The sequence below is a fragment of the Lepus europaeus genome, chromosome 4 (assembly GCF_033115175.1).
Source record: "Lepus europaeus isolate LE1 chromosome 4, mLepTim1.pri, whole genome shotgun sequence".
Lineage (NCBI taxonomy): Eukaryota > Metazoa > Chordata > Mammalia > Lagomorpha > Leporidae > Lepus > Lepus europaeus.
Genome location: NC_084830.1, coordinates 109,619,400 through 109,643,994, shown reverse-complemented (window position 1 = coordinate 109,643,994; position 24,595 = coordinate 109,619,400). Strand labels below are relative to the sequence as shown.

Genomic DNA, 24,595 nt, shown 5'->3' with positions numbered 1-24,595 from the left:
GTGCACCCACCATAAGACCACCCAGATATATACAACAAATACTATTATACCTAAAGGAAGAGATAGATTTCAATACAATAATAGTGGGTGACTTCAACACACCACTCTTATCAATGGACAGCTCATCCAGACAGAAAATCAATAAAGATACATTGGAGTTGAAACATACCATCAAGCAAATGGACCTAACAGACAATTACAAAACATTTCACCCAACAGCTACAGAATATACATTCTTCTCTCCAGCACATGGAACATTTTCTAGGATAGATCACATATTAGGCCACAAATCAAGTCTCAGTGAATTTAAAAAGATTGAAATCATACTGTGTATCTTCTCTGACCATAAAGGAATAAAACTAAAAATAAACTAGAAGAACAATGAAACATTCATAGATACTTGTAAATTAAACATACTACTGAATGATCAAGGGGCCATTGAAATTAAAGAAGAAATCAGAAACTTTCTTGGAATAAATGAAAATGAAAAAACATTAAAACTTGCAGGATACAGCAAAAGTAATATTAAGAGGGAAATTTATGGCATTAAGTACTTACATTAAAAAAGAAATGTCTCAAAAATCTAATGATGCATCTTGAAGACTTAGAAAAACAAGAAGAAACCAAACCCAAAATAACCAGGAGGCAAGAAACAATAAGGATCAGAGCAGAAATAAATGAAACTGAAACTAAAAAAAAAAAGAAAGAAAAGAGCAACAAAACAAAAGATTGGCTTTTTGAGAAGATAAAGTAGATAAACTTCTTGTCAGACCAACAAAGAAAAAAATACAAATAAACAAAATTAGAGATGAAAAGGGAGACATTACAACTCACACCACTGAAATACAAAGGGTCATAAGTGTGAAGAATTATATGCTAATAAACTGGAGAAAATTGATAAATTCCTGGATTCATATAATCTACCAAGATTAAATCAAGCAGATATAAACAACTTAAACAGACCCATAACAAGCAATGAGATTGAAGCAGTAATCAAAAGTCTTCCATCAGCTGGCGCTGCGGCTCACTTGGCTAATCCTTTGCCTGCGGCGCCAGCACCCCGGGTTCTAGTTCTAGTTGGGGCGCCAGATTCTGTCCCAGTTGCTCCTCTTCCAGTCCAGCTCTCTACTGTGGCCCGGGAAGGCAGTGGAGGATGGCCCAAGTCCTTGGGCCCTGTACCCGCATGGGCGACCAGGAAGAAGCACCTGGCTCCTGGCGTTGGATCAGTGCAGCACTGGCCGTAGGGGCCATTTTGGGGGTGAACCAACGAAAAAGGAAGACCTCTCTCTCTCTCTCTTTCTAACTCTGCATGTCAAAAAACAAAAGTCTTCCAACAAGGTAAAGTCAGGGACCTGATGGCTTTACTACTGAATTCTACAAAATATTCAAAGAGGAAGTAACTTTAGTACTCTTCAAACTACTCCAAAATACTGAACAGGATAGAACTGTGCCAAACTCTTTTTATGAGGCCAGCATTACTTTGATACCAAAACCAAAGACATGACATGAAAAGAAAACTACAGACCTATGTCCTTAATGAACATAGATGCAAAGATTTTCAACAAAATACTAGCAAATCAAATCCAAAACCACATGAAAAAGATCATTCACTATGATCAACATGGCTAAAATCCAAAACTCAGAGAATAACAAATGTTGGTGAGGATGTGGACAAAGGGGAACACTTACACACTGTTGGTGGGAATGTACGTTAGTGTAGCCACTGTGGAAAATGGTGTGGAGATTTCTTAAAACACTAGAAATAGACTTTCCGTATGATCCAGCAATCCCACTCCCAGGTATATACCCAAAAGACTTGAACACAGAATGTCAAAGAGATACCTGCACTATCATGTTCATCACAGCAGTGCTCACAATAGCCAAAATTTGGAATCAACCAAGGTGTCCATCATCAGATGAATGGATAAAGAAAATGTGGTGTATATACACAATGGAATAATATTCAGCTATAAAAAAGAATGAAATCTTACCATTTGTAGCAAAATGGATATAAGTAGAGAACATCATGTTGAGTGAAATAAGCCTGACCCAGAAAGACAAATACCACATGTTCTCCCTTATATGTGGGAGCTAAAATTTAAAAAAAAAAAAAAAAAAGGAATGTCCGTATGTATCAGTACTGCTGCGAAAATAATTTTGTAAAACCAGTGGTTAGGAATGTTATGCAACTATAGTTTTAATAATCTGTGATTATTTTAAAACTTACTGTATATGAGTGAAATGGTCTTTTTTCCATTCAATTATTGTTTATAGCTGTTGTCGGTATCTTCACTAAACTAGGGTCTTTTTTCATGTTAAACCTTTTTACTATAACATAAATTTCAAATATGTTATCTCGAAAACTAAAAAAATAAAGGGAGAAGGCAGGAGGGTGGAAGCAAAAAGTGGAGGGAAGAAGGGAGAGAGGAAGAGAGCATCATTATGTTCTTAGAATTGTATCTACAAAGTACATTGAATCTATTAAAAACTAATTTAAAATTTAAAAAAACCCAGTGGGGAAGGGGAGCATTTGTGTATTCCATTCACAATCTTATAAGGCTGAGAAATCTTTTTTTTTTTTTATTTTTTTAATTTTAAGAAACCTTTATTTTGCTCAAGAAGAGCATAATGGGTAAGAATACAGGTGCTAGAATCAAATGGTTTAAATTTAATCTCCAACTCTACCCTTACTAGTTCTGTTGCCTTACCTAATTTGCTCTGTCTCATATTCCGCCTCAGTCACACTGGAATAGTAGTAGTAGTATCTGCCCTGTGGTAAGTGTGAGCTGTAAACTAATCCATATATGTAAATTGCTTAGCACAGGCAGTGGTTCTTTCCAAGGGAGATTTTACCTCCCAGATGACACTTGACAATATTTAAAGGCATTTGGGGCTGTCACCATTTGGCAGGGCTACTGGCATCGAGTGGGTAAAGGCCAGGGGTGCTGCTGAACATTTTACAGTACACAAGGCCAGCCCCCAACAAAGAGTTACCCAACGTAGAATGTGGAAGATACTAAAATGAGGAACTCTGGTTTTAGCACAATGACTGACAAATATGTTTCAATACATACTTGCTGTTAGCTTCATTTTCTAAAAAAAAAAAAAAAGGAAGAACAAATAAAGTTATGATGCACTCAATTTTTAGAAAGAAACAAAATTTTTTTATCTAAAGTAATAAACTAACAGAACTTCAACGTTATGTGGGAAAATTCATTTTAAGAATGTAAATTTTTGATAATATAAATGGATATGAAGCTGTTATCTATCAGATATGCTTTGTAAGCATTTTTATAGTATCATTCTGTCTAGTGTTAATATACATATATATAGAAAGAGAGAGCACTTCATGATTATTTATAAAAACTTACTGATTAACAATGTAGTCTTTGGCATTATTGTGATTTGAGTTTGAGTCCTAGTTTTGTCACATACAAAAACTGTGTGTGACTCAACAGACACATGACTTCTCTGAGCCTCAATTTCTTTAGTGGTAAAATTGTATTATTGATGTCTACCTGCTTCATAGAGTGACCAAAAAGATAAGGTATACAAGCATCTAGTATACTGCTTCCACATAATGAGCACTTTAGTTAATGATAGCTTCTTACATTGTCGTCATCATCATTATCATCCCTGTTGCTGGAACTACCAAAAACAAGGAGCCACCTAACAGAAGCATTGCTGGTAAATAAACCTGATCATGTGTTCTGTGGCTACCAAGTGTAAGCTCTCTGACTTTACATGCTGCCTTCACCAACTCCTTCAAATCACCTCAAGTTTCTTGGCCTCTCTAGAAGTCTCTTTCTCAGGTTGATATCTGCCAATATCTGCTCTTATGCACCCTTCACCTCTCTTGGAGATAACTTGGATCTTTCATGAAGGTCTGAGTTATGCTCATGTCTCACAAGTACCGAGTAGACACACGAGAAATCTTCAGGAAGTTTGTGAAACATGTCTTTTTTTAACTTTTATTTAATAAATATAAATTTCCAAAGTACAACTTTTGGATTACAGTGGCTTTTTCCCTCCATGCCTCCCTCCCACCTGCAACCCTCCCATCTCCTGCTCCCTCTCCCATCCCATTCAGATAAAGATTCATTTTCAATTATCTTTATATACAGAAGATCAATTTAGTATATACTAAGTAAAGATTTCAACAGTTTGCGCCCACATAGAAACACAAAGTGTAAAGTACTGTTTGAGTACTAGTTATACTGTTAATTCACATAGTACAACACATTAAGGACAGAGATTCTACATGGGGAGTAAGTACACAGTGACTCCTGTTGTTGATTTAACAATTGACACTCTTGTTTATGGCGTTAGTAATTACCCTAGGCTCTTGTCATGAATTGCCAAGGCTATGGAAGCCTCTTGAGATCACAAACTCCAATCTTATTTAGACAAGGCCATAGTCAAAGTGGAAGTTCTCTCCTCCCTTCAGAGAAAGGTACCTCCTTCTTTGATGGCCCGTTCTTTCCACTGGGATCTCACTCACAGAGATCTTTCATTTAGGTTTTTTTTTTTTTTTTTTTTTTTCCCCACAGTGTCTTGGCTTTCCATGCCTGAAATACTTTCATGGGCTTTTTAGCCGGATGCAAATGCCTTAAGGGCTGATTCTGAGGCCAGAATGCTGTTTAGGACATCTGCCATTCTGTGAGTCTGCTGTGTATCCCGCTTCCCATGTTGGATCGTTCTCTCCCTTTTTAATTCTATCAGTTAGTATTAGCAGACACCAGCCTTATTTATGTGATCCCTTTGACTCTTAATCCTATCATTATGATCAGTTGTGAACTGAAACTGATCACTTGGACTAGTGAGATGGCATTGGTACATGTCACCTTGATGGGATTGAATTGGAATCCCCTGTCATGTTTCTAACTCTACCATTTGGGGCAAGTCCAAATGAGCAAGCACCAAACTGTTCATCTCCCTTTCTTATTCCCACTCTTATATTTAACAGGGATTACTTTTTCAGTTAAATTTAGAAACCTAAGAATAATTGTGTGTTAAAGAGTTCAACCAATAGTATTAAGTAGAACAAAAAAAAAATACTAAAAGGGATAAAGTATTAAGTTGTTCATCAACAGTCAGGACAAGGGCTGATCAAGTCACCGTTTCTCATTAGTGTCCATTTCACTTCAATAGGTTTCCTTTTTGGTGCTCGGTTAGTTGTCACCGATCAAGGAGAACATATGATATTTGTCCCTTTGGGACTGGCTTAATTCACTCAGCATGATGCTTTCCAGATTCCTCCATCTTGTTGCAAATGACCAGATTTCATTTTTTTTACTGCTGTATAGTATTCTATAGAGTACATATCCCATAATTTCTTTATCCAGTCTACTGTTGATGGGCATTTGGGTTGATTCCAGGTCTTAGCTATTGTGAATTGAGCTGCAATAAACATTGAGGTGCAGACAGCTCTTTTATTTGCCAATTTAATTTCCTTTGGGTAAATTCCAAGGAGTGGGATGGCTGGGTTGTATGGTAGGGTTATATTTAGGTTTCTGAGGAATCTCCAGACTGACTTCCATAGTGGCTTTACCAGTTTGCATTCCCACCAACAGTGGGTTAGTGTCCCTTTTTCCCCACGTCCTGGCCAGCATCTGTTGTTGGTAGATTTCTGTATGTGAGCCATTCTAACCGGGGTAAGGTACAACCTCATTGTGGTTTTGATTTGCATTTCCCTGATGGCTAGTGATCCTGAACATTTTTTCATGTGTCTGTTGGCCATTTGGATTTCCTCTTTTGAAAAATGTCTATTGAGGTCCTTGGCCCATCTCTTAAGTGGGTTGTTTGTTTTGTTGTTGTGGATTTTCTTGATTTCTTTGTAGATTCTGGTTTTAATCCTTTATCAGTTGCATCATTTGCAAATATTTTTTTCCCATTCTGTCGGTTGCCTCTTCACTTTCCTGACTGTTTCTTTTGCAGTACAGAAACTTCTCAATTTGATGCAATCCCAATTGTTAATTTTGGCTTTGACTGCCTATGCCACTGGGGTCTTTTCCAAGAAGTCTTTGCCTGTGCTTATATCTTGTAGGGTTTCTCCAATGTTCTCTAATAATTTGATGGTGTCAGGTTGTAGATTTAGATCTTTAACCATGTTGAGTGGATTTTTGTGTAAGGTGTAAGGTAGCGAAATCGGAGAAGACCCTCTAAAATTTACACTGAAATGTGGCCCTTTAAAGTTCCCTAGAAATGCTATCCGGGGTGCCACATGTGCTACCGGAATTTGGGGTGCCTTACGATTTCACCACAGGCTTATTACTAAATCCCCAATATTAATAAGCCCAAGAGGGTTCTTGCCTAATATTTAGAGAAGAATTCTAAATACCGGCACAGATAAATGAGGCAGCATGGTACATTTTAGGCTTTTATTTAGTGAGAAAGATGCATAGGAGAGTGAGAGCTTTATTTAAGAGAGAGAGATAAATCTGGGTTCATACTGAGCACCAGGACCAGCCATGTGGAGGAGCATCTAGGCCAGGAAGCCTAGAGCACAGGGCCTTCAGCCCTGGAGGCGCAGGGCTACAGCAAGCCCCTTCCTAGCAAGAGGCCAGGGAAAAAGAGCAGGCCGGGCCACACCGTGTCCCTGCTTTTAACCCACTTCCAAAGGGGAGTGGTTAATTAACCTAATTGGTTGGTGGGCACCCAGGTGTGGCCAGGTAGGGGAAAGAGGCCACTCAGGGGCGTGGCAAAGGCGTGGTCTTCTAGTTCACAAATCTAACAATTTTAACCTGTATACCTGCCTACTTCAGTAGGTTCATGGTTGCTTCATGGTTCTGCACATGGAAATCCAGTTTTCCGAGCACCACTTGAAACATGTCTATTTTGAAAGAACTATATGCATGGATTTAAAAAAATGTTTTTATATCAAAATAAATGTGTATTTTAATGCCACAAACTTTTTGAAGTACCTTTCTATTTTATATATAGATATAGATATATAGATGACTACCCATTAAAAAAAAAATCTCAGATCCCACCAATAACAGAATCTGAACAGAACTGTGGTTCCCATCTAAATCCTGTCACCACATGACTATTTTATTCTGTTACTGAATTTTCAGTCCTCTAAATTATATCATAATATACTTTGAAGTTCCTAACTTTGTTCAGAGGCAAAATAAAAGTTCAAGGGTTTATGAGACATAATGTTTAATTTGTTTCTATATGTCTTAAAGAGACACTATGATTGCTTACTGTTTCTACAAACTAATTTATGATAATTTCTTCTTTTATAGTCCATGAGCAATGTAAAATATAATTTGCAGATATGGTTTAAGCTTTGAGTTAGATTGTATCTATCTATATTAATGTGTTCCATAAGTTAGTCCTTAATATCCCTTTATTGTAGTCTTTTAGAAATAATTATCTTAAATCTGAGTAATATGTCTTAATTTTGGAGAAAGAAATTTTTCTACCATTTAAGATTAAAATAGTGAGAGAACCTTGCCAAGAAGAGGAAAATTCATGTTAAAGTAACAGAGATCCCTGCATAGGCTCTTGATTTGTAGGTTTTTAGTGTTCATTCTCAGCATCCATTGAATGTACCACACCAGCACCAGTGAGCACCTCAGTGGGGAGGCGAACCGGGAACAAGAACCTGCAGCCCTGGCAAATTGGCAAGTGCTTCTGCTTTGCTAAGCACCTGCTTTTCTGTACTCAGCCTGAACCATCTGCTTTTATGACCCCTTTACCTACTGGCAGCCATTTTAAAAGTAGTTGGGAATTTTCTTGTTCATAATGAACTACGAATGCTTGCTACTCTTTAAAAACCACACACTTTTAGGGAATTCCTATATAATCCTCAAGAGAATAGTTACTTTTTAATTTAGTGGCAATGTCTTATGTGTTATGTAATTAAAATGCTTTTCTCAAACATCAAAATTTAAATTACCTAAATAGATACTTGGTCATAGTGAGATATACTAACAACAGATGTACAGTGATTGTTCCTTCTCATTATACAAATGAACATGTTACCCAGTTTAATGAGAGGTGCTAATTCTATATAAGCCTAGTTATTTTCTAGATATGTAAATAATGTCCTCAAAAAAAATATTTAGTACTTATAATTCTTTATAAGCCTCGCTATTTTTTAGATGTGTAAATGATGTTCTCAGTTAAAAAATGTGTTGTATTATGCACTAGGCACTGGATTAGGCACTTTGCCTACATTATTGCAGATCCTGTCCTCAGCCTTGTTTGGCAGACATTATCCCCATTGTATAGATAAAGAAAATGGTTCTCAAAGAGGTTGAGAAAATTATTGAGGGTCATATTGAAGACTGAAGACTTGAACTGTGATTTCTCTGGGTCTTCCGTACTGCTTTAAAGATGTTTCAGAAACACAGACAAATCCAAAGGAGTATCTGTTTATAATTCTTAGGATGGAATAGATCCAGAAATGTGTCAAGCAAATTAAATATTAAAAAAAAAAAAAAGATTGTTATCAGGGGGCCAGTGTTGTGGCACAGCAGGTTAGTCACTTGTGACGCCGGCATCATATTTCACAGCACTGGTCCTAGTCACTGCTGCTGCACTTTCAATTAAGCCTCCAGCTAGTGCACATCAGAAGGCAGCAGAAGATGGCCCTGCCATGCATGTGGTGACCCAAATGCAGTTCCTAGCTGGTTTGGACCTGGCTCATCCCTAGCCGTTGCAGCCATTTGGGGAGTGAACCAGTGGATGCTAAATCAGTCTCTGTCTCTCCCTCTCTTTCTCATTCTGAGGCCCTGCCTTCCAAATTAGAAAATCTTTGGTTAAAAAAAAAAAATCACAGCCAAGAGATGATTCAGTATGAGAAAGTTTCTGCATAAGAAACCAGTGATGTTGCATTTTATTTAGTTGTAAGTAAGTATGCTCCATTTGGTTTCTACAATTCCTGGCTCTTTTCTAGGTTTTAAAGAAATTTTATTTTCTTCTCTTATTATTGAGAAATTGTTGGCATTTGGTCCCCTTCTCCTGATTTTTCAAAAATGTTTTTACTTTAAAAAGAAAGAAAAGGCACAAGGTGTCTCCTGTTTCTAAAAATTTGCAGCAACTGATTTGCGTTTTCTGTAAAGCGTATATCTGTCACCATTAGTCAGGGCTTTTGTAGCCTTTCAGGATTGTAGTTACAAATAGCTAGCTATCTTGTTACATTCTTTTATGATCTTTGTCACTATCCAGAAATGTGATCTGTGCAAAACAGATCCCATAACTGCAGTAGGTAGAGGTTCAGTTCAAGTAATTTAAAAGCACCAGTGCTAACAAATATAGTCCATACTTGTATTTCACTTGTTTAGAACAAAGCTCACATATAGACCATAGATATCAAATACATTGTGAAATTTCTAGGCCTATTGGGCGTGGAGAATTAAACGCTTAAAAGGAAAGATCAGGGCCGGCGCCGTGGCTCAACAAGCTAATCCTCCGCCTAGCGGCACCGGCACACCGGGTTCTAATCCTGGTCAGGGCGCCGGATTCTGTCCCAGTTGCCCCTCTTCCAGGCCAGCTCTCTGCTATGGCCTGGGAGTACTGTGGAGGATGGCCCAAGTGCTTGGGTCCTGCACCCGCATGGGAGACCAGGAAGAAGCATCTGGCTTCTGGCTTCGGATCAGTGCGGTGCGCCGGCCGCAGCGTGCCGGCCGCAGTGGCCATTGGAGGGTGAACCAACGGCAAAAGAACTTTCTCTCTTTCTCTCTCTCTCTCTCTCACTATCCACTCTGCATGTCCAAAAAAAAAAGGAAAGATCAGGTGTCTCGTCTTTTAAATGTTGTTTTAGCTTGGTTTGGTTTTGGTCTGGATATGAAAAGGACTTGAAAATTTCTGGAAAACTTAAATTCATGATACCCCTTAAACTACATTACCTTCCTGCTAGTGGATCCCCTGGTAGATAGCAGGTGATAGCTCAAGTCTTGGATCCCTGTCACTGCTGTGGATGACCAAGACTGAGTTCCAAGTCTCTGGCTTCAACCAGTGTCTGTCTGTCTCTCTGCCTTTTGAATAAATACATTAAATAAATAAATGAAATATTTTTAAAAAGAAAAACACAAAACCATTACCACTTAACAGCTCTGGCTATTACAGGGATTTGGGAAGTGAATCAAGTGAATGCAAGTTCTTTCTCTTTTTCTCTCTGCTCCCCTCTACCACCCATCTTCTACCTCCGTGTGTGTGTGTGTGTGTGTGAGCCCCCCATGTGTGCTTTCCAAATAAAATGAAAATATCTGGGCTGCACCTCAAACTTTTTGAGGTCAACAGTCATTGGTGGATGTTACTTCACTGGAACCTTAATCAGAGATTATATTGAATTAGATGAGCCACTCAGCTCATTCAAAATAATGCATTTGTTCCTATATAAATAACATAGGCACTAGTAATGTCCTCCTTCAGGTTCTTGGCCTACCTTGAACCTTCCTCTAGCTCAAGGAGAGAACCAAAATTGTCCAAATTTTACCACATTGGCATTTCTTTTGAATTTCCAGTCCTAACAGTTATAAAACTGAGGCGGGTAGGGGTTTCTTTGCCACTTTTTTTTTTAAAGATTTTATTTACTTTTGAAAAAGAGTGGGAAAGAGAGAGAAAGGTCTTCTGTCAGCTGGATCACTCCTCCAGTGGTCACAATGGCCAGGACTCGGTCAAGCAGAAGCCAGGGTCTAGGAGCTTCTTCCAGGTGTCCCACATGGGTGCAGGGACCCAAGCACCTGGGCCATCTTCCACTGCTTTCCCACGCATAAGCATAGAGCTGGATCAGAACAGGAGCAGCCAGGACACAGACCTGGGCCACTAAGCCACAGCACCAATCCCCTCTTTGCTACATTTAATACTGACTTTTGGAACTGTTACTTTGGGATTTAGAGTCATTTGGATACATGGTTTATTGAACTCTTCTGAGCAGATGAACTCTCCCAAGGAACTGGGTATATGAGGAGAGAGGGTGATCTTAGTTCAAAAATGTGGATAATAGAAATTTAGCTGAAAATGAGTTAGAAAAGTCAAATACCAAATAGTAAGGTATATATGAAGCTCAGTATATGAAGGTAAGGGTACGTAATGGTATCAGAAAAAAAGGGCCCCAGAAAGATAAAAGCTCTCCTCTGGTCCATTATACACACTATAATCAGACAAATCCTAAGCGACACTTTCATCTTAAATACCCTCCCTGTTGCCCATCAAGCCAGAATTCTTTAGCATTTATGATCCTTCATAATCTAGCTCCACTTGCTATCCAAGTTTAATTCCTATAGCTCCCCTCTATAAAACTGTCACCATCCTTAGCTTGGATGTTATTGGTCTCTTCTTCCTTCTCCCACACAAAAATGACCCTCATCCTTGAATGTTCTGTTCAAGAGTGCACACTTAGTTCTTAACACCTTTGTGCCCTGTTTAAAGTTTAGTTAAATAATAATGCTAGTATTCATTTATTTATTATATGCCATACATTATGATCATAGACCTTTTACATGTATTACATTTTATAAGCTTGGAAATAATCTTATGTTGAAAGTGTTATTAACCACAGTTCTACAGTTAAGTAATTCTACCAAGAATGCATAGGTAGGAAATGGCATGCACAAAGTTTGACCTTAGGTCTCTCTAACTCTAAATCCATTGCTCTTTGTACTCTGGATCCTTAGTTTCTCAACAAGGTTTGGAATTCTTAAGGAAAGAGCCAGTGTTTGGACGTGTCTTGTATCTGCCAGTACAAGTAGAACAGTGTTGGATCAATTTATTGGTTGATTAGATGTGGATTACATAGAGTAAGTTGGCCAGATTTCATGGTGACAAAGAGAAATTTTATTATGATCCTCGTCATTTTTTGAAGTGTTGTTGATTAGAGGACAGAGGTCAGTTTTTAAGAAATGTAAATTAGAAAGGAATTTTTACAGTGGCTAAAACAATGTTATTTGCAGCTAGATCAGTGCATTCTTTTATTTCATTTATAATAAAATATTTATAATTGAAAATGCATTTAATTACCTATTATCATTAATTGGTGAGCAGTGTGGAACAATATTGACTACAGAAAAATAGCCCTGCCATCACAACTCATGAAGAACATAAAGCCAACAGGTAATCCTTGTTCGATATGATGATGCCAATGACTGACATGCAGAACACTGAGAACATATAGGAAGATACCTAATGAAATTGTGGGAAAGTCATGAAGATTCATGGGATGCTTGGGGTGTCTTTTGGTGTAATTTAGTTCTGTGTATAACATAAGCAGGTTATGAGTAAAAGAAGATTAGGAGTTGCACATTGGTGCAAAAAAGACTAAAAGATTTCAACTTCACATTTTCTATTTTTCCATTCAAGCGTGCAAAGCCAAGCAACTAAATATCAATTTATTTTGTATTATTTACCAAATTAAGAATGTGGTACAGAGTTAATATTTCATCTCTTCTAAGGAGATAATTAATAAAACAAGAGAATTTGCCCTACTTCCTTCAATTGATACCAAGAACTACCGACTAGTAATCTTTTAAAATGACATCTTCTCCAACTTGCTATTCAAGTTTTCACCTTTTTTTTTTTTAAAGATTTATTTTATTTATTTGAAAGGCAGAGTTAGAGACAGAAAATCTTCCATTCGCTGGTTCATTCCCCACATGGCCACAAAGGCTGGGACTGGGCCAGGCTGAAGGCAGGAGCCAAGAACTTCATCCAGGTCTCTCATGTGGGTGCAGGAACTCAAGCACTTCAGCCATGTTCCACTGCTTTCCTTGGCACATTAGCAGGGAGCTGGATTGGAAATGGAGCAGCTGGGACTTGAACTGGCGCCCATAGGATGCCGGCATTGCAGGTGACAACTTAACCCTTACACCATAAATGTCGGCCCCAAAAGTAAGTATTCTGTCAGTTATTTTTTTAGTCTCTAGTTGAGAATATTATTACTGAAAATTGGCCTAAGTATGGGAAAAGGTAATAATTCCATCAAATTTGAACATTTACTATTAAAAAATAAAAATAGGGTAATAAGTATATAGATATGTTATAGAATATTACATGTTATTATGAAATGACAGTTTCCCTCTAATCAGTGAAAATGAAATAAACTTATTTCAATGAACTCTTTAGAAAAGATATCTTACACGTAACTCTAGTTAGATTCACTATTATTAAAAAAAAAGAGAGAGAGAGAGAACAAATGCTGATGAGGACACAGAGAATTTAGGTTAGCACAACCATTGTGGAAAACAGTGGAGTTTCATCAAAACACTAAAAACAACTGCTATATGATCCAGCAAGCCCAATGAAATCACTGTTGAAATGGCATCTGTACACTCATGTTTATGGCAGCATTGTTCACAATAGCCAAACAATGGGAATAATCTAAGTGTCCATCCACTGAGGAATGCATACAGAAAATGTGGTATATTGGTGCAGATGTTCTGGTGCAGCAGGTTGAGCCGCCTCCTGGGACACTGGCATTCCATATCAGAGTTCCTGGGTTCGAGTCCCACCTCTGCTTCTGATCCAGTGTCCTGCTGATGCATATTCTCAGTAGCAATAGATAATGACTTAAATGCTTGGGTCCCCATCTCCCATGCAGGAGACTTGGATGGGGTTCCTACTCCTTGCTTCAGCCTGGCCCAGCCCCAACTATTGCAGGCATTTAGGGAATGGGCCAGCAAACGGAAGATTGATGTTTCCCTCTCCCTCTTCCTCTGCTTCTGCCTCTCCTCACCTCCCTCCCTCCCCTCTCTGCCTTTCAGATTAAAAATAAACATTTATTTAAATATATTTTAAAAAAGAGGAAATGTGATGCACACACACAATGGAATACTATTCAGCCATGAATGGATGAAATCTTTTCATTTGCAACATGGGTAGAACTGAAGTGAAATAAGCCAAGCACAGAAAAACAAATATGATCTCACTAATCTGTGGAGTCCTAAAAAGGTGATGGGCAGGCATGTGGTCCATTAGTTCAGATGCTGCTTGTGATGCCCACATCCCATGTCTGAGTGCCTGGGTTCCAGTCTCACTTCCACTTCTTATCCAACTTCCTTTTCATGCATTCCCTGGGAGGCAGCAAATGACAGCTCAAATACTTGGTCAGCAGCCAATGTGGGAGACTCAGCTGGAGTTCCAAACTCCTGGCGTTGGCTTGACCCAACCCAGGGTGTTGCAGGCATTTGGAGGGGGAAGGCGGTGAACCAGTTGAGGAAAGATATTCTCTGTGTGGATGTGTACCTCTCTCACTGCCTTTCAAATAAAATGAAAATAAATAAAAATTGATCTAAACATTTTTAAACAGTGATCTCATAGAAATTAAAACTATCATAATAGTGATTAAGAGGGGCTGGCGCTGTGGCATAGCAGGTAAAGCTGCTGCCTGCAATGCCAGCATCCCATATGGGTGCTGGTTCAAGTCCTGGCTACTCCACTTACGATCCAGCTCTCTGCTATGGCCTGGGAAAGCAGCGGAAGATGGCCCAAGTGCTTGGGCCCCTGTATCATGGAAGACCTGGAAGAAGCTCCTGGCTCCTGGCTTCAAATCAGCTCATTCCAGCCTTTGCAGCCGTTAGGGGAATGAACCAGCAGATGGAAGTCCTCTCTCTCTCTCTGCCTCTGCCTCTCTAATAAGTAAATAATTTTTTAAAGATTTATTTATTTATTTATTTGAAAGTCAGAGTTACACAGAGAGAAGGAGAGGCAGAGAGAGAGAGGTCTTCCATCCATTGGTTCACTTCCCAATTGGGCACAACGGCCGGAGCTGAGCCATCCGAAGCCAGGAGCCAAGAGCTTCTAACAGGTCTCCCATGTGGGTGCAGGGGCCCAAGGACTTGGGCCATCTTATACTGCTTTCCCAGGCCACAGCAGAGGGCTGGATTAGAAGTAGAGCAGCCAGGACTTGAACCAGTGCCCATATGGATGGGATGCCAGCACTGCAGGTGGCGGCTTTACCTGCTACACCACAGCGCCGGCCCCATAAGTAAATAAATTTTTAAAAAATGTTTTTAAATAGTGATTAAGGGGAGGTATGGCAAGGGATGGGGAAAGACTGATTAATGGGTGCTAACTTATGGTTAGCAGTAGAAAGTTCTGGAGTGTGAGTGTTTGGCCTAGTGATTAAGATGCTACTTGAGACACCACATTCCATAATCAGAATACCTAGGTTCAAGTCCCAACTCCATTCCCAATTCCAACATCCACTGAGAGGCAATGGTGACAGCTCAAATACTTGTGTCTCTGCCACCCACATGGGAGATATGGGTTGCATGGGTTCCTGGCCCCTAGCCTGGCCCAGCCCAACCCCTATAGTTGTGGGCATTTAGGGATGTAGGGAATGAGCCAATGTACGATGCTCGCTCATTCTCTCTCTCTCTCCCTCTAGATAAAAAGATAGATGGATGGATGGATATATAAAAGAAACCCTGGGGTTCTGTTATACAGCAAGATGAGTAAGATGTTAATATACTGTCTATTTCTCTATTTAAAAAGCTAGAAGATAGAATTTTGAATGTTTTTATCATAATGTTAAATGTTTAAGGAAACAAATATTATTTACCCTAATTAGATGTTTCATAAGGAATGCATATCAAAACATCACATGATGCCCCATGCATACAATTTTTACATTTCCAGTTTTAAAAAGTGCTAGTAAATAAAAATTAAATTGTCCAAATATAAGGAAAACTATATCCTCCACAGATTTCTCATTTTTAATCATAATAATAAGACTGATTTCAAAAGAGGGGGAGAAAAAGTAGATCTAAACAGAGAAATAGAGCTACAGCATATTGAATTTTTATTCATTTCTACCATGTATTGTCATTTTGAAATAAAGATGAAATGGAACAAAATTGTTTGTGCTTGGAAAATGGAAGCATTGTTCATCATGCATAATTGAACAAAGTTGAAATTTTGTAGGTATGAAACAAACAAAAAGCCACAGCTATGATAGCTATTACAGGAAATGGAGGAAATTAATAATAAAAGGCAGTACACCACCTCATAAATATATTCTTGAGATTAGAAGATGAAAGCATTAAGCAAATACTCAATATTAATTTAACAATTTATTCTTGGAATTGGAATACAGATACTTCAGAATTCATTTGTACATAGATAATCCGGAGAGATGAAATATGTAACTTAGTTTCAAAAAGTATGCTTTTAAAAAGCAGTTGTTGTAGCTATATGAAGATAATATTCTTTTTAAAAAAAAGATTGTAACTAAGCAAAACATGTTTGATGTGAATGTTTCTTAAATAACCAAGTTTCTGCATCTTTCTAAAAATACAGTATGTATTAAGGAACAAAACTGGGGCATGTTACCATACATTCAGTCATCGTGCCTTTTGTAATTTGTGCTAAGTAACTGCTTGAAGCTATGATTTTTAAATGACTGCATGTTACTAGATACATAACTTAGGGGAGAAAGGGTGCTGGCTTAGTTATTCATAATTGAACAAAGTTTAAATTAATCCTATTAGAATATACTTGAATGCTTTTTGATGAATAAAATAATTTGTCAAAGAATGTTTTAAAATAAATTTTAGAGAATCTTTAGGAGGTGGAAACAGAATAAGGGTATTTTTCTTGAACAACTTTTATTTTATGTCAATGTTGACATTTGTGGGTTTTTTTTTTCCCCCATCAGCTATTTTGTAAAAGTCCACAATTTGCCAAAATGGTTAATAGGACACAAATATAGACATTTCGTGTGATGTACCATGTAAATGTAAACCTTTGTAGTTACATGTTTTCGTAGCAAGAGAATTGTTTTAAAAGGCATGTAATTTATTAGCTATCGGTAGCTTCTTTATTGCCTTGCCGCACTGCAGTAATAAATAAAAGAAAGTGAACTGATTTTACAAATGGCACACAAGGTGCACATTTTGTGGGAAAAAAGTCTTTTTTTAAAGAATTGGCATTAAATCCTTTTTTTGTGATGACAAAGAGGCTAAGAGTGCAAACTGTATTTTCTGTTTATCGAAAACAGTCTTTTTTTCTCCGGGGCATTTTTTCCTATGATCATCAAGGGATTTCAAAAGCAATAAAGTGTGGAATCATTGTTCGACTTGAACAGTATTAAAACTTAGGTTTTAATTTCAGTGAAGTAATAAGATTTGAACCTGTCTCACATTACAGCACTGTAAGGCATTTAGCAATTGTATTTTAAAGGAGGTTTTTAAAATGCAGCTCACTTGTAAGCTAACTGTCTGTCAGTAATTAATAGTTTTTCTTCAGCATAGGCTGTTGTGATCAGACCAAGAAATATCTGGGTTTTTAGTAACACATTATGATAATTGTGAGCGTATTTATTCCTAATTAGTCTAAACATCTAATAATTTTCAGCTTGCTTCCCTGGCTGCTTAAAAAAAAGGAAAGTGATATTTAAAGTTACAGTGTGTCTTTGGGCTTTTAAAAATATAAATGTAAAACTGTATTATATTACAATAAGTTTACATCCAGCAAGATTATATTAGTTGGTTCCTTCATTAACCAAGTATTTTATCATTCAATATAATTTCCTAGTTTTTAGGTATCATATCATTTCTGTGTGTAAAAAATATTGCCAGATAAGGTACTATATGTAAAGTTGTCCCAAATTGACAATCCAGATTCTTCAGTACTCAACATTGAAACTTATCTTTATGTCTCAAAAAAGGCTTTAAAATATGAGCATTTCTATTAGATCAATGTGGCAACATACTTGCTGATGAAAGATTGTATTTACCATTTTGAATTGCTATTGAAAATAATTGCCTCTACAAAAGGAAACATCTGTATGATAGCGCATGGTTAAAGCTGCCATCAATTTTTAACATTTGAGGGTTGAGCTATGACCTTTTATGATGACTGTGAACAGTAACTGCCTCCATTAGCCATAAGTTTTGTTTCTTTATTTTAGTAGATGGCCTAGACTGTAAATATTAGAGAATCTAAAATAAATCAACATATTATCCTAAGGATACAAAATGTAAGAGCTATTTGTGGTTGGGAACCTTTGACAGATAGTTTGGATGAAGCAGATGATTGCCTGCCTAGCGTATCTGGTCTCCATTGCTATGCCTGCAGGCAGTTTAGTGCTATGGTTGTATATTGATGTCAGGGTTAGTACTGAGTGGCTAGCAGTGACAGATGTCTATAATTACAGGCAATGCTTCCAGTATTTCTGAAAAGCCAGCCTATGTTGAACAATTATCTTATTTCTGCCTTGCCAAAGAGCATGTTCCAATTGCTAGTATTAGCAATGGTTGAATATAGTGCTTCATCTGCTGCCTTGGGACAAATGTGGGAAAAACACTTGGTTATAAAACATAAATGCAAAATACTTTTTCAACATTTTAAATTAGTTAAGTTCAGTGTTTTCCTAATTTTTATCTCCCCATAATGTTTCTGTTGAAGAACTCTTGATATATAAAAGCACATTTGGCATACTTATTAGGATTTTGTTTTCCCCCAGGCCTGCATGGTTCCCCAGTGTCAGTATCCCTTGCTTTACTGAGATGTGTTTAAGCAAGTTGGCTTTGAAACAAGTTTTTCCAATGTGAATTGTATTTTCTGATTGATTTCCATTACAAAATTGGAATTGCAATTCTATGGAAAATCTCCCACACCTAGTAAGTTTGGTTGGGAACTTTTGATGGGGAAAATAAAAAATGCTGAAATGCATCAAATGCATCATGCAGTATACCTTAGTACACTGGGGGTTTCACATTTGCAAAAAATTATAATTCTCTAGTTTTGTTTTAACTTTACTTTTATTTTTAAAGGCCTTTTGGTCATTTATTTTTTCCTTTCTTCAATTTTTATGCCCACTTCATTCCATGCTTCCCTCTTGGCCCACTTTTCTGACTTATTAGAAATGTTTTCATGGTTAGTGGCATTAATTCTCAGTTGCCCTTCTATTTTTATCTGTTCATTAGCATTTATGAGACATAGATTATAATACAACACTTTACAGCAAATGCAACAGCCTAATAACACAATATTCACCAACCTTCCTAAAATTCAAAGTACTGGGTATTAAACATTGTGCATCCTATAACTTGAAAATTCTGTATTTTCAGGTAATGTGGAATGAGAGAGACATAGGAAACATTGGAAAATATAGCTTATCTTCAGTATTAATCTAACCTGTATTGAGCTGTTCATTACATTTTCTCAATACTCTTCTATTTAATATGATTGTCTTCATTTCACAGAATATGAAGCAAAATTTCAGAAAAGTTAAAAACTTGTTCAGTGGGCAGCCCTGGGTTTCAGCCACATCCTCATGTTCTGAACTCATTTTGCTTTCCACTGTATTACATTACCTATCTATTAGCCATCAAGCTAGGCATGATAACATTCAGAGTATGGTGGCTAAGACCAACATCACAAGTTTCATCTCCCTATTAGATGTGTTACTACCCAAGGAAAAAACTCATATCTGCAACTGTAGATTTGACCTCTAGTCTTGTTTAGCCATTAGTCTCAAGAGAACTAGGATAAATTACATATTTGGTATAATCCATCCCACAATTGGAGACATCATTCAGAATCTATAGTATGGTATCAGAGATCAGTAATATTATATTGATACATGAAAAACATTGTGTTTTTGTTCTTACTGTGAAAGACTGCCTTTTGAGGGCCCATCAAAAATTTTTTTAAATAATTTAAATGATAGCATTCTGGAACCCTTGTCTGTCTGCATTAATTTAATGAAACTTAGAAAATTGTATGGACTCATTGATCTCGATTGGGAAAATTTGGTAATTTATTGGACACAGGATTATAAATCATCTGCTCACCCCATGATTTGGAAACATTTCGAGAAGGGAAGTGGAAACTTGTGATGATTCCAAAAATAAAGGTGATTTCTCTGACCCTGGGAATTTAATATGAACTTTGAGATAAACCTCATCAGCTGCCACAGACTTGTGTTTTGGTTTTTTTGTTTGTTTGTTTGTTTGTTTTTTACCCTCCTCATTTGGCCACCACTCTCCAGCTTCTCCTATCTCTTCGAAAGACTAAAAGGCTAGACCAATTATATAAGATTAGGAGTTATGCTACCTTTCATTAGGGCTCTGTCCCCAGCTACTCTTCTTTAACCACTATTAAGTCTGTTCACCTGTGCTCTTATCTATAGCCTAGCTCGTAGTACAGATATGGCACAAAGAAATGGGACTATTGTCTTGGATCATGCTAGTAATAATAACTAACACTTATGAAAATTTACTATTCTAAGTGATTTACATAAATTAGCAACTTTAATTGTCTCAAAACTTCCATAAATTAGGTCTTACCATCATCCTCATTATATATTTGAGGAAACTAAGATTTAGATGATAAGCAATGTGTTCAGAATCAGTCTGTATAGGAGCTGGCATTGTGGTGTAGCAGGTAAAGCTGCTGTCTGCAATGCCAGCACCCAGTATGGGCACCAGTTCATATCCCAGCTGCTCCACTTCCGATCCAGCTCCCTGCTAATGGCCTGGGAAAAGCAACAGAAGGTAGCCCAAGTGTTTGGGCCTCTGCACTCAAGTGGGAGACCTGGAAGAAACTCCTGGCTCCTGGCTTCGGCCTGGCTCAGTCCTGGCCATTGCTGCCATCCGGAGGGTGAACCAGCAGACGGACGCTATCTGTCTTTGTCTGTCTCCTTTTCTCTCTGTAACTCTTTCAAATAAATAAATTAATTGAAAAATAAAAAACCAGTATGTAAGGAATCTTACTGGTCTTGAGCTTCAGAACTTATTCCCTATCAGCCTTACTAGACTACTCTGGTTAGTGATATTTTTCATGTTGATGCTGTTCTTTCTTTTGTACACATGAGGAGACTGAGGCTCTGAGAGACTAAGTGATTTAACTAGAGTTATAGAAGTAATTCATTAAATAAAAACACATATTGAATGACTGTTTTGAAGCACTGTACTTGGCTAGCAAGTAACAAAGGCTCACATAAAACCCCATGAGCATTGTAGTAAACATTGTGTTTTCTCCTAGTTGAAGTTGTGTAAAACATAAACTCAACAAATCTCTGTCTTATCGAGAGAAAAAATATGCTTCCTGAACAACTGTGTATTATTTTGTCCAACAGTTAGACCATTGCGTATGTTGTAACTAGTTTTTCATGTAGGAGACTATGAAGGAAGCAGGATTTAACCTATGAATGCAAACATTACCTTCTCTGAGTTAAAACCAGATGTTAATATCTGATCTACCAGAAAATGAACTCTGATCCATTGCATTTGGGGTAAAGTTATCATTAATGGGCTATAATGAGAGAAATTAAGTGGTACACATGAGCATTTATTTGAAAAATTTGGTAATACAATGAAAATAGCTGGTTTGACAGAATAGTCAAAATGTAGATGATGTCATTGGTACTCACTTTCCATTACTGGAGTCATTATCTCTCTTTATTCAAGTCCCCCCCACACACACACACACACCAGGGGATGAAGAGTTTAGTATCTCTTAGGAGGAAGGTAGAGAAATTGTTTTGGATATAGGGAATGGGACATGGTTCAGAGAGGTGGTGTGTAAACAAATAGGATTTTATTAATAGGAAACCTGCATGAATAAAATAAAGATGGTAGATGTGGATGTGGTCACCTGGTAATCATCTTAACACCCATTGCAGCTGTCATTCAGTGTGCCTGTAAACAGGATTTGGAGGAGAGTGTGCATAAGAAGTGTGGAAGGTTCAATAGATTTACTTACCCTCTGAATGACTACAGAAATTAGTTTATTTACTCATAGAAGGTTACTTGGCCTATTTAAATCATTAGCCCCACTTGCCACGATTCTGTACTGAAAGTGCTTCATTGGAAGCAACAATACTAAGAGATTCTTAAAAATAGTTCTATTAGATATTATTTATGATGTATTTTTTTTTTTTAGGGCTACCTTGAGTCATTGGTTTCTGAATTACTCCATTAAAGCAAACCCATTCCAGAGTTTGAGCAGAATGTTACCATTCCTCTGCTTGTGGACTCCAGAATAAAATCAAAGTCCTAAGGCTATTTTAAGTGATAGCCACAAAGATCCTGGCCACTTTTTCCCTAAATCTGAGATTAGGAAGACCTTCTGTTCTCTTTTCCCTGGCAGCAGGTGGCAGGTCCCTAAACTTTGTGCTTTTTAGGTGGTACGGCTGAGAAGTGATGTATCCAGAGTTCCAGAGAAGGCTTGGAAAATAGTTAAGGTGAGTCAAGTTGCTGGTTATGGTGGTGGATCACCAGTCTTTATGCTTGTCTCACTAAGTGCCAGATTCTTTTTACTAAAACAGGCAACTACACACAGTGATAAGTGTAGGGGTGTATTGTCTTGCTTTCCCTTTTTATTCCACTTGCATGTTTTACAGACAAATGTTTAACAGACAACAGCATTAACTGCCCAGACTGTATTTAGTGTGATTACACAGTGTGGAAACAACCTAGATTTCTTGATTATAACATTTCTGAGTGGCCAGTTTTAACCACCTTTTCATACCTGAAAGGAGCAGTTTTATTTGGCTACATTGGATAGCATCTGTTATTGAACAGTGTCTAGAGTACATTTATGTATCCCTTGTGCCAGAATGTGTTTCTGGCCAGACCCCTTGACAAGTGTAAGGGATTAGAGTAAAGAAACTATTTATTTCCCAGTCCCCCACCTCTGCTATCACCTTCTCACAAACTTCATCCATCATCACCTTCTTTATTCTAAAATCTAATCAAGCCATCTTGTCAATTTACTATTAGAATTATAAATGTTCCTTTAAATGACTGAAATACCCCTTCAAACCATGGTGTCAAACCCTCTACCAAAGACACGACTTCCTCCGGTAGTCTTGTGTCATACCCATGGTTAACTTCTTTTTGAATGAATTTGGGAAGATAATATGTTTACCCAAGACTTTACCATGGCTTTATCCACAGAAGACTAGTTTTAACAGAAGCTTGGCCCCAGACATGGAGTGAGTTGGCAGCCAGCAGGAGCAAAGCTGTGTCAGGACAAATGTACACTTTCCATCTTCTCTGGTTGGCTTTCAGCTGGTTGCACCACAGGAGTCTTTCTATGGGCTGTGTATCCTGTGACCAATAACTGGTGCACTCGACCTGGGTCCCTCTTGGCTAGTGAAGGCCTGTCGGGAGGCATTAGGTTCATGCTGGTGAAGATTCTTAGTCAGTGGCTCCCTGAAGGAAAAGGAGGCAAACAGCCAGCTTCTGTTGAACAGGTGGTAGTTAGACTGTGGATCTGGTCAGGGGTAGGAGGGAAAGAATCTCTCCAAAAATACCAGTCTGCTGGTCTTCACACCATACCTGTACTTCTCTTTCTAACAAATGATTGTTTAGAAGCTAATCCAAAATTAGCTCTGGCAGCATCTGGAGTCCTCTAACTTTTCCACCTTCCTTGGCAGTCTGGATTTGGGCCCAAGTGAGGAATGGAAACCCCACTGGGGTGCAAGCAAAAGAGGAAGCATGTTCTTAGCCATGCATCAGTGGAGGCCCCTACTGGGAGAGGGGATTATCACAAGGCAGCAGGCAGCCCTGCACCCCAGCCTGCTGAGTTCATGTTTTGTGCCACAGGATGTGGAGCGAAGGAAATGTGAGGCCAAAGTGGTTGCTCCAAGTTTTCTTATACAATAGCTCATTCAAGCAGATTGGGAGTGCCTCTTAAGAGATTTGTTAGGTACATATTCCCTTAGCAAGATGGCCACTACAGATGGTGGGTTCAGATTTTCTAACTGAAATAAGAATTTAATATTCATATTTATTTTATACTGTCATAGGCAGCTTTTCTTTATCAGATGCCATTCTGTATTCCATTGAATGAGGCAAGCGGATTCCTCACCCTTTACCAGTTGGTTTCCAACATAAATTATGGTTTCAAAATTAAATTTTGGCAGAAGATTTTTCTACTTAATTGTGTTCTATATTTAGTGATGTTATTTTAGATGAAACGGAAAAAATTAGGATTAACATGGATCTATTCAGTATTACTAAGTTTGTGTGTTTGATATGCAACAATGATGTTTGTGTCATTAATTCTTTTGATATGGTGATAAGTTCATTGTGGTCTCATTTTATTCCTCTTCGAATGTTAATAAAAGAGCTCAGTATCTTTAGTTGGAAATTGTTCGGATGTAAGTCATTAAAAATGCTTATTAGTTCCTTCTTATGCCCCTCCTTCTCCCTCTGCCACCACCACCTTTCACTTGGTTGGAGTCTCTTTTATAGAAAGCTCTATATTGACCTCGAGAGCACTTGAAACCTAAGACAAAAATATGGAAATCAGTTTCTTATTTATAGTAAATGGTCTCATGCTCAATTCCTATATTTTCTTCCTAAGGAACTTTAATGCTTTCATTATATTGGATCCTTTCCAGTGAGAAATTTTGTTTTACAACCAGTTAAAACCCTTAATTGATAAGCCATTTCAATGGATGAAATAATACCTTAAAATTCCCAACAATATTTAGAGGGTTTTTTGAGATATTATTTGATGTAAGTTTTTGAGACTAAATTGCTTCTGGGAAGGTATATCGTTTGATGGCAGAATACTTTGTTGTTGATTTCCACAGCATTGCTAATTTTCTGCACTGAGCCTACTTAAAATGTACTAAAGCTCTTTGAGAAGTTATAACATCTTAAACATTTATAGAAGGCCTAAGGGT

At 37.7% G+C, this 24,595-nt stretch overlaps 1 protein-coding gene across 5 annotated transcripts in view; it reads left to right on the top strand.

The window, feature by feature from the left end:
* The window catches only part of RANBP17 (RAN binding protein 17), a 364,714-nt gene that overhangs the window by 217,688 nt on the left and 122,431 nt on the right, over positions 1–24,595 (top strand). For 4 of the 5 annotated variants that reach the window (XM_062188701.1, XM_062188698.1, XM_062188699.1 and 1 more), the window contains one exon: positions 22,082–22,141. The exons of the other annotated variant lie outside the window; for it this stretch is intronic. In XM_062188701.1, coding sequence (XP_062044685.1) covers positions 22,082–22,141 — 60 coding nt within the window. The remainder of the gene's footprint in view (positions 1–22,081; positions 22,142–24,595) is intronic. 5 annotated transcript variants of the gene reach the window in all.